The 11,505-nt window shown below is 37.7% G+C and overlaps 1 protein-coding gene across 1 annotated transcript; it reads right to left on the minus strand.

Annotated features, from left to right (window-relative positions):
- Positions 1-1,751: 1,751 nt before the first annotated feature.
- On the minus strand, positions 1,752-3,086 carry LOC137733965 (UPF0481 protein At3g47200-like). The gene has a single exon (XM_068473227.1). It carries the CDS (start codon positions 3,084-3,086, stop codon positions 1,752-1,754), a length of 1,335 nt encoding a protein of 444 aa, XP_068329328.1.
- Between the last annotated feature and the right edge of the window lie 8,419 nt (positions 3,087-11,505).

An 11,505-nucleotide genomic window follows, 5' to 3' on the forward strand; every position in this document is an offset into this window, starting at 1 on the left:
CATGCGTGAAAAGGGGAAAAATGGGGCATTGGTTTCGACTCATGGGCCACTACCAATCATCCAAGGGGAAAGTGTTGTGCAAGGTAAAAAGCCCACAAGAAATATACAGACGCAAGGGAACGTGCTTAGATAATTACCCCACTATGGAGGAGAAGTGGGAGAAGGCGACAGGTCGTGGCACTTGTTCTCAAAGCATGCAATCATATGACAGATGACCACTAAAGAAGTGGGTAAGGAGGATTGGTTGTGGTGCTTGATCCTCAAGCATGCAATCCTATAAACAGGGAGAGGAGCCAAAGAACAAGGTACGTAATCAGAACCCGAGAAAATCCAGAGAATAGAAAATCAATCGACTGACTTGAGCGTCGGATTATCTATTGCAGGTATCACCCGGGCAAGCTACAAAAGAAGATTATTCGGGGCATCTCTAGCGAAGGATTCGGCAAACGTGAGGATTGCGGTCAACGAATCTGTGGAGGCATTTCTTCTTGTGAGAAATCTCGCTCCAACAATTAGGCTTTTGTCTAATTGAATTTAAGGATTAAATTTTTCATTAATGTTCTGGGTTTGTTGGGGGGGGGGGGGGGGGGGTTTGAATGTGATGTACAGAACTTGGTTACATAGACTACACCCCAGAAATTAGCCACTGTGCTCCAGATCTTTCCAGTTGAAATTCCTCTTCTTCACCCTTCCATGTTGAATTTCACATCAACATTGGATTCAAGTTTTTCGACGATAATCTGACGATTCCTGCGACGCCCACCATCGAGGTTAGTCTAAAATGATTCTTATCTTATAGCTGTATTGAATGTTAAAATCTGTTTCGAATTTTTGATTTAATAAAATTAGGCTTTAGAAAAAATTTCATGATTTTGTCTAATTGAATTTAAGGATTAATTTTTTTTTCATTAATGTTCTAGGTTTGTTGGGGGGAGGGGGGTTTTGAATGTGATGTACAGAACTTGGTTACATAGACTACACCCCAGAAATTAGCCACGGGGTGCTGGTTGAATTGGCCGAACAAAGTCTATTCATGAGCATCCGGTAGTTTTCTACTTTGGTTAATTGGTCAAATTTTATTTAGGTCCTATAAAGATTGGGAGGTCTATGAGACATGTATTCGTGCAAGATAAAGCTTTGGATGCTTTAGCAATTGAGGACAAGAAAAGGCAATATGCTGCTGCGGAGAACTATCTAGAAGATGTATTGCATTCAGCTCTAGCCACTTCAGAGTAATGTACCACTAGACTTTTGTTATATGATTGTGTCTGTAAAACTATGTAGTTTTGTTTGCATTATTAAAGAACTGGTAGATCAAACTCCAAAAAGGTATTAACAAGGCTTACTTGATTCAATGAGTGTGAAAGTTTTGAGTTTTGAAGAAGCAGGGGAGGAGAGTTGTTTACCAAACAACATTATCCATGTATTAGGAGGAAGCCTTTAAGGGAAGGGATCCCCAATTTTTTTTTCAAAGCACAGCAATACCAAACCAGCCTTTAAAGTGATGATAGAAATAATGATACAACTAGGAACGGTCTTGAGTTTGTGGTACTCCATGATGAAAAGCTACAATGAGACTTTTTCTCAACATATTATTTATTTATTTTATGTACAAAGGAGACATATTATTTAACTTCGCGCATAGACAAGCCATTGCAAATTTACATTATAGTGCACAATAGAAATTAACTGGGAAAAGAACAGGAAGAAAAATGAAATGGAAAATGGAGTGCCTAACTTAGTGTTGATACTTAGTGAGTAAAAGTCCACGCCATTTGTGTGATAGTGAGAACGATGACACAAGTAGCAACAATGAAGGAAATAATTTTCCAAGGTGTGTCGAAATATGTTTGTTTCAGATCTGCCATCCATTTGTTCCACGGATTTTTGCAGTAGTTGTCGAGGTCCTTTGTAAGCTTAGCATAACTGAATTCATCTCTGTCAAACGCAACACCTTTGCAAAGCCTGTTAATCAGAGTAGATAGCTCCTTGTTGTCACCAAGCAGATTTTCAACAATTTCCTCCTTGACAAGCAATTCCACATCATTTCGGGTGTTCACCAAATGATCAATGAGGATGATATAATCACTGAAGAAGTAGGAATTCGGAGTGCAATGGCATTGCTCAAAGGCAATAAGGTTTCGGAGTACAAGCTCTGTGTCATCATCGATTATTAGATGTGGAATTTTCAAAATTCCGTCTTGATCAGTGAAATGTATATCAAATAGATTCTCGCTTGGTCTCACCGGACGAAACTTGACTCCAGCCCTGTGTAGTTTCGTCAAGGTCGGTATACCTAGAAGTTCGAGTTGCTCTCCATTTTTTGAGTTCCCTTTCGCCGTTGGTAGATGTAAAGTTCTAACCAAATCAACAAAATGATGTACTTTAGAACTAGGACATTCCCAATTGTCTTTTTCCATATAAAAACCCGTTGATTTCTTGCAGAACTCGTAAGAGAGGCCAAGTACTGAAAGCTTCGTAGCCGGCACCTGATCCTCAATGGGAAGGAGATCCTCTTCACTTTTTTGGGTCCAGGAAAAGAGATCCTCAAGAATGAAAAATGGCAGCTGATTTTCGAGCAAAAGCATGTCAGGTACCATAAAATTTATGAACCCTGGTTTGTAAAAGATGCGGTCATAGCTATCGGGCTTGATATGCTCCCCGTCCCCCCTCAATAAAAGCTCAATGATGAACGCGGCATCCACAAGAATGATTTCTACAAATTTTTCACTGCTAAACTCAATGGTGTGCGCATAGCAACTGCGCAATTCCTCTTCCTTGCCCTTTATTTTCGTTACATAATCTTTCTCGCTGACCCCAGTCCGCTCTAAAAAATACTGCAGGTACCTCCTCTTGTGTCCTTCCATTTCTTCTAAGCCTTCCTTGCCATGGTGAAGCGGGCCTATAGAGACTAGTTGAGGTGTGTAGGCCTTTTCATTTACACACCGTAGTGGTTCAGGAACTCTGTAGATACAACACGGATCGGGCGAGGGAGGCAAATCATTCTCCTGAGTCTGACCCATTGAAATTAGTAACGGAGTGAAAAGGTTTTCGATGTCATATGGATCTTCGCTGCTTCCTTCCATTTAATGCTGATGTGTTTGTTGTTCCAAATCGTAATTGCTGACGACGAGAAGATGATCACTGTCACAATAATAAGTAAATTCTTCGCTATGATATTTTTAACATGCTTCAACTAACTATTGAGAAAACATGACAATAATCAAAACTAATCTAGATAATAATGAAAATTCATCCAAGCATTGCAAATAAATACACCCGAAAAAAGTAAATTTTGTTTTATATATTTCTGACGAGGTGCACATTTGGTCAATTATGTTTTATATATTTATGACCAGGAGTGCGTTTGGTCAAATTGAATTAATTTTTTCTATCTACCCTCCTTTTCTTTTAATCAACGTAGGGATGAGAAAAAAATATAGAACAAAATATTAGTATCTACAAATAATAAGTCAAACTTGCAGTCGTGTAGTATTTTTATAGAGTTGTTATGTCACTATGCAATTGGAAAGAGTTAAGTTTAAATTTAAAAAAAAAATATTTAAACTCATAAGCAAACAAATATAATACATTTTTATCAACAACAAAGAAATATAGGTACTTGTGATTCAGGCGGATAATCATTTAATATGCGATAGAGATAGATTAAGAAAAATATTAAATCAATCTGTATTATAGGTAACTTATGAACAAAAACCTATGGAATAGGCAGATAAACTTATGCTATAGGTAAATTAATACAATTAATTTGTAATATAGGTAGAATATAAAAAATAATAGAGAGATACATTAAAAACATATGTGATATAGTTAAATAAACATCAACGAATTTCATAGAATCAATATGATTTTCATAAGAAAACAATGATATTGATAAGAAAAAACACTAAAAAAAGTTTTAGAACAAAAAAGAAGGAGAAAAGTTCAGCTACAAATTAATAATCAATGACAGTAAATTTTATAAAACAATTAATCCTATAATTAAGGTATTATGTGTATTTACATATTTACTACAATTTAAAATTTTTAGGGTATATTTGGTATGAAAATAAAAATAAACTAACATGTAATCCATCAGACCTATCGCAACAAAAACTTAAAGCGGACTATTTCTAATTATGGCTCACAAAATTGAACTTATATCAAGTTTACTATAAAAACAAAATTAAAAATGCTTATCTATCTTGTATATGAGAAAAAAATAATAATACAAAAGACAAAAAGTGAACAGAAATGAAGATGGTGGGGGTAATAAATGCCAACAAACTGGGGTCATTTTAAACTTTAAGACCAACTCCAACACTTGGAGTAGGTCTCAAATTTTCCCTTCTATTCCCCCTATTTCATTCCAACCCTTGTGCTAAAATAGGATTAAGTGTTAGAACTAAAAAAAAAAAACAAAAAAAAAACTCAATTCCCCACAAGATTTAGTGTGGAGCCCACATGTGATAGTGGAATATGAGGAGTGGACTGGACTCGCCCAGCCCAACCCAGACGCACCCACAGCCTAGCACGCACGCACTAACTTAACCCGCCTCAACTTCGATGCCCCACCCACGCAGGGATGTCGGGCTGCTGTCGGCTCGTGACACGAGCCCAACGGCTCCTTTTGGTGATTCGACGGGCAGAATTCAAATGGATCTTGGAGATCCAACGATCCACTTTAATTTATAGTTTTATATTTATATATTTATTGAATCCAAAGGCTGAGATCGAATATAATCAAATCTAACGGTCCAATTTTAAATCCAACGGCAAAAATAATTAAAAAAATATTTAACTCAAAGTTCATCCAAAAACTCTATAAATACCTATGTATTTGTTCAAACATCCACACAAAACTCACTTTTCTCCTACAATTCTTCCAATTTTTCTTTCTACCATCTTCCAAAATCATTTCTTCCCATTTCCAAAACATCCACACAAATCTCTATCATGTGTTTCATATTCTTCCATAGTGTTTCATGAGTTTCGTGTGTCGATTTAGTGATTTCTCAATATTTATCGGAATATAAATATTTTTAGGTTAAATTTTAAAAAAAAATAGTGTTTCATAGTCTACATAATTTTTTTTTAAATTTAATTTTAAAAAAAACCTAAATTCATTATTTAATAATATGGGGCTAAAATTTTAGGCATAAGGGTTGGAGCAGAAAAAACTATTTCTGGGCTAAAACCTAAATTTTTTTTTGCTATCCAAGGGTTGGAGATGGTCTAAAGAGAAGAAATATATATATATATAAAGGAAAATTCAGCTAAAAAAAAAAGAAGATACTATCCATATATTAGGCCTAATGATTAATTGAAGACAATATCAGTGCATAGTTGTAACATCCCACATCGCCCAGGGGAGTGGATCCTGTAAGCCTTATATATGTATATTCTCATCTCTATCTAGCATGAGACCTTTTGGGAGCTCACTGACTTCGGGTTCTATGGGAACTCCGAAGTTAAGCGAGTAGCGCGCGAGAGCAATCCCAGGATGGGTGATCCACTGAGAAGTTATCGTGTGAGTTCCCAGAAACAAAACCGTGAGGGCGTGGTCGGAGCCCAAAGCGGACAATATCGTGCTACGGTGGAGTCGAGCTCGGGTTGTGGTGGGGGCCCAGGACAATTTGGTATCAGAGCCAATCCCTGGCCGGAAGTGTGCCGACGAGGACGTCAGGCCCCTAAGGAGGGTGGATTGTAACATCCCACATCGCCCAGGGGAGTGGATCCTGTAAGCCTTATATGTATATTCCCATCTCTATCTAGCACGAGGCCTTTTGGGAGCTCACTGGCTTCGGGTTCCATGGGAACTCCGAGGTTAAGTGAGTAGCGCACGAGAGCACTCCCATGATGGGTGATCCACTAAGAAGTTCTCGTGTGAGTTCCCAAAAACAAAACCATGAGGGCGTAGCCGGGGCCCAAAACGGATAATATCATGCTACAGTGGTGGAGTGGGCCCGAGATGTGGTGGGCCCCGGGTCGGGATGTAACAATAGTTATACTTAATAGTGAATATTTATGACACTTAAACATATATACACAGCCAAACTATTCAACTCAAAGATATTAAGAAGAAAGCTGCAACATTCCCTTAAGGAGTAAATATGACACTAAATGTTTCAAACCGATGGATATGTGCAAACATAGCAATGGAGAAGAAAAAAGCCAAACGAAAGATTATAAATTAAAAAGTGAGTTGTTATTGGTACTATAAATATGTCGTCTAACTTGTTTTGAAGGGAAATTATTATTTTGAAAATGTGTGCATGATAATTTGTTGAAGTATCAGTAACAATACTTCTCATCTAAAATGCAAAGAAAAAAAAATGAAGCGAATTCGCACCTGTTTTGTATACAGGAAAAAAAGCAAGTTTGCAGGTTGATTTGCCTCTTGTAGATGAATAAGAAAACTCAATACATATTACTTGCTCATCTGGTAGATAAAAAATAAATTTTCTTATAACAATAGCACGATGATAAGCTACCTATATATAAGCATTTCTTCTTCTTTTTTTAATCATATAAGCATTGCTTGTTCAATATGTTTTTGCAAAACGTGTTTAATGGACCATATTAAATTAATGTTGTGATTCATCATACAGCTACCCATCCTTTGTCTTTCCTTAACTAAAAACAAAAGTGGTTGAGATTAATTGTCCAATTAATGTGGTGGCAGTTTGATAAAACGTAAATTTGGAAAAATCTCGATATTGTGGTAGCCAGATTTATCTCACTTATTGTGATCCATTAATTTAGCTTTCTCATAACTTATAGAAGAAGAAAAAATTCATTCACTTATAGCACAAGAATAATTGCCGCGAGATGGGCTTAGTGGTCTCTCGGGATGAGATACATGAGAGCAAATCCAGCCAACATGACTTGCCCTGGACAATGTTTGTGGTAGAATGAACGAGCAACCTCAGTTTGGAATTTCTCCGATACAGTTAATATTTCTGTGAAAATATTAGAAAAATCAGTGAAAGATATGGAGGGGAGTGAAGAGTAGACTTCAAAAAATATTAGAGAAATTCTTAAATTTTGGATAAAATTGACAGTTTTCGTCGATATTTTCGACATATCAATAAATATTGACAGACTACCATATGACATTTCCTAAAGTTTCAATTTTTTTTTTTTTTAACAAACGATATTATCTACACTAAGGGAGTGGGAGATTGAGCTAAGCCTCACAATAAACTAGCAATAATATAGTTCAAATTTGCATTTGGCGAAAATCGAACTTAAGATCTCTTACTTATAAGTGAAAATGAATACGACTGGACCGTAGTACTAAGCAGCAAGTTTTAGCAAATTTTCATCAAAATCAACCGAGATAGTTATATCAATATTTTCACAAATTTGTATATTAATATTTTCTATAATTTAACGTAGTAATGCTAGCGTTAGATTAATCCAATCAAACTACAAACAGTCAACCAATAACAGAGTGACATCATCAGAGTGGTTGGAAAACCATGCGCGTTGCAAGGTCTTTGTTTAGGGTTTTAGTAACCAATAACAGAGTGACATCATCAAGATTACGTCATCCGGCAATAATGGTCCCTTCACGTGGAGATGGAGGAACTTTCATTTAATGGACGTATATAACGAGGGCCATGACCTATGTGGCCATTAATTATAGGGCATGCATGCTACCATTCAAACATAAAAAACTAAAATCTTCATACAATACAAGGAATAACATTACTTATTTTATTAATTTAATCAAAAAATTAATTTGATAAAAAGGTAACAATAAAATAAAGTTGAATTACAATTACCGTAAATGTTTTAATAAAGTGGACTATTTCTAATAAGGCATCCAAAAAATGGACTCATATTAAAGAATATTCAACTTTGTTTACCCTTCTTTATGTGATGCGAAAGAAACTGTTATTAACATTCTAAAAAAAATCATTATTAACTAATCTAGGATGTGAAAAATAAGAAAAAAAGAGGGTGCATTATAACATATTTTGGAATGCAAGTAACGTTGATGTTTACTATTCAGAAGCATGCTTGTGATTTCCAGAACACCTGCTTCTGCCACATCTTCTTGCCCTTGCGCCTTCTCTTTGTAACTTTTATTTTCGTCTCGAAAAAAATTCACATTTATATTTAGCATTGGGTTGGTTTGTCATCGCCCACAATTCATCATGTCCAATAAAAGCCATTTCTCAACGTTGGTGGATCCAACAAGATTTCCTGCCCAAGCCCGTCCATAAAGTCCACGAGCGGCATGGTTTCTCTCAAGATTTCTATACCCAACAACAAAGATTACCGGAAAGGTTCCAATTTCATTCTCTTTACCTTTGTTATTCCCGATTAAGCAACCTCGAATGGTTGATTGTTCAAGTCTTACGTGAAGATAATAAACTTGCACGCCGTCTGTTTGATGTATTGTCTCAATCAAGTCATGGTCCTCTTACTGTAGCAATTTTATTTTCGGAGTGCGAAATTGAAGGGTAATTTGGAGGGTTTTTTATTTTTCCTATCGAACAATGGCCTGTAGACATAAAGAGAAAGTTATCTAGGGCGCAAAGCATCTAATGGCTAAGCGAAACGGAGCTTTGCATTTGAATGCGATGGTGAATCATTTATCGGAGGAGTTTGGTGAAGAGCCTTAGCCGCCAGAGTGGTATCAGAAGGCATTCCCCAAGTTGACGAAATTAACCCAATTGTTGAAAAATGTCGATTTGATTGATGGAAGGCTTGTTAATATCAGTGATGGTTCGATAATCATTGACGACCGTGTTGAACAAAGAATGCTTACTTTCAAGTCACCTGCCACGGTATTTATTGGAGCTCCATTGGTACAGAAAGCGCTGAAGAATAATGTGGCGGCATTTCGAGAGGCATAGAATCTATAAGACAATAACCCGCTTGTGTGTTTCTGTACACCTAGTGAAAGGGAGCCCATCATTGTGAAATCACTCTCCACGGTAGGTGGCTTTCTCAACATCTATGCCCAACAAAGGCTGTCAGTGCATGGGAAGGTTTGTGACTTGAGACGAGGAGGATATGGTTTGGACCCCAGGGCTCTTGGGCTTTGCCAAGGTTGTTAATCAGAGTAAACACCTCAATGTTCTACTTGCGAACCAGAAGAAATAGTTTTCTCCAAATCTATAAACCTACTTCTATTTGGTGCAGAAAAGTAATGCATGAGTTGAATGCAGTAGGGAGCTTCTTATACGTATGCAAACTAGAAATCACTTTTCTGTTTTTCTTCAGCCTAAAAGTCTGCATCTAAGTTCTGGAATGTATGACTTCTTACGCTCCTCCATCATAATATTTCTCTCCCTGGATGTAACTAGGTATTAGATCCTATCGTCCTTTAGATTTGATGCTTCCAGTAGAAAACATATCAAATCCAATAGCACAAATCGAACATGCAAATCCACAGAAAATTAATCCAGAAATCCAAATCCAGAAACAATCAAAACTCTAAGTCGTCAATCCCTAATTCAACATGCATCCTAAATAGAAAATTAATCCCTAAATAGAGACGATTACCGGGGCTCCTCGGTTACATGCAGGACGTCCGGGATCTCAATCATCGGGGTCTCTTCCGTTTCAGAGAAAAGAAGAAGTGGCCACCGCATCAAGCATGGCGGCGATGACGGATGAAGAGAGAGAGAAACGGAGAATCGCTGGATCATGGTGGCTCATGGCTGGCTGTGTGTGGTGGTGACTGTCCGGATTTTTGTGGCGGAGGGAGGCTTCGTTGGTCGGTTCGAGAGAGTTGCAGGCTTGCAGCAGTTGCTTTGATAGAGAGACAGAGAGGGTGGGTAGCTGTTGGGAGTGGGATGCTTCGAATGAGGGAGTGTGAGGAGACTCACAGAATCCCTATAACAACGGACGGCCGAGATCAAATTGTTATCCAACGGACTAAATCAATCCTAATAATGATTATGTATATTTTGTTTATATGGTTTCCGCAGTTAATAAGGCACCGAATCCCATACTGAATGGTTCGGGGTTGGAATCTTCGAGGATTTTTGTCCATATGTACTAATGCATCATGCAAGCGAATTATGATTCTTTTTCTTTCTATTCTCATCGTTTGTCTTATTGTCTCTATAAAAAAATTATTCTAAGATATTGACGTATTTTAACTGTAACCGTTCAAGTATGAGAGGAGGGAAGGAAAAAGAGATTAAGAGGGGAGAGAATTCTCCTCCCATGCAAGCGTAGAAAAATTTGTCCAACAGTCATGTCATATAAATATATGAACAATGAAATATATATATATATTTATTTACGTAAGTAGTATATATTTACATATGTATATTTAATCCGTATGAGTCATATGATACTATTGATCCTAAAAACTACCAAGCCTACGTAGCGCGCAGACCGAGTAACTAATGAGCTAACTACATTCTTCGGTTGATGCGGGGTGTGCCAACTCGTCGGCCGAGCTCGGCCGAAGAGTAAAATTTGTTGATGTTGCGTTGAACGCGCTACTGACTTCTTAATCTTGCAACTGCAACCGAGGAAGGAACACATCTCGACCTTCGAGTTCTCGAGCCTGAAGACAAGGCTGCTAGTTATGCGAAGTTCACAAATCGTCGGCACCGGGTTCGGTCATGATGATTATATTTGTAAGATTATAAGCACGTCGAACCGGCTCCAAATTATACGGACACAGGTACTTAAAAAAGATGTATGTCTTGATGATAAATGTGATTCGACCGTCAGAATGCCGCACTCTGAAACAAACTTGTGAGTATCCAATCATAAAACCACTCGGCGTTCAATGTGCCGAATGTAGTAACTTGTAACATATTACTTCGCCGAGAAGGCTAATAAGATGACCTCTGCCTATAAGGATTCGGAAACCTTTATCGACCGAGACTTGGATAGGTAACCAGTTGACCTCAACGCAGTGTTGTTTATCCAAACTAAAAGTGCTCCTCAGTCAGCTGATTCTACGACAACAGTGTTATTTATCCAAATTGAAGATGTTCGCCGGTTGCCTTCATAGTGCTGTTTATCCAAACTGAAGGTGTATTGGCGGAAAAAGAAAATAAAAAAAATCTCAAGATGTTTGAGAGGTTTGTGCAGGGCAATTTGTGTGTTGAATTTGAGGGGCTCTCGAATGGTGCACTCCGCTATCTATTTATAGCAACAACTCCTCCTTATGATCGAGTTAAAACCATACTCGGATTAGGACTTCTTATTCTGATCCAACCTTATCTCAACCAATCCTACTCCTATTAGGACTTTGAACTCAACCTCATTTTCAGGCTGCATTCATTTCCAGGCTTAAACGCCCTTATCCGGCCAAGAATCCTCATTTCATTAGGACTTGATTATCTCATCCGCTCTTATCCAAATCACTCCTTCTTGTAATAGGACTCGGACGCCTTAACTGAGCGGCTTAGTACATTTGGAAAAACTTTGGGCCGACCATAAACCTACTCTCGGCCCAATAATATTATTTTGGGCCCAAACAGATACAGCTACATAGACGCAAGAAGAGGCTGCCGCCCC

The sequence above is a fragment of the Pyrus communis genome, chromosome 1 (genome assembly GCF_963583255.1).
Source record: "Pyrus communis chromosome 1, drPyrComm1.1, whole genome shotgun sequence".
NCBI lineage: Eukaryota > Viridiplantae > Streptophyta > Magnoliopsida > Rosales > Rosaceae > Pyrus > Pyrus communis.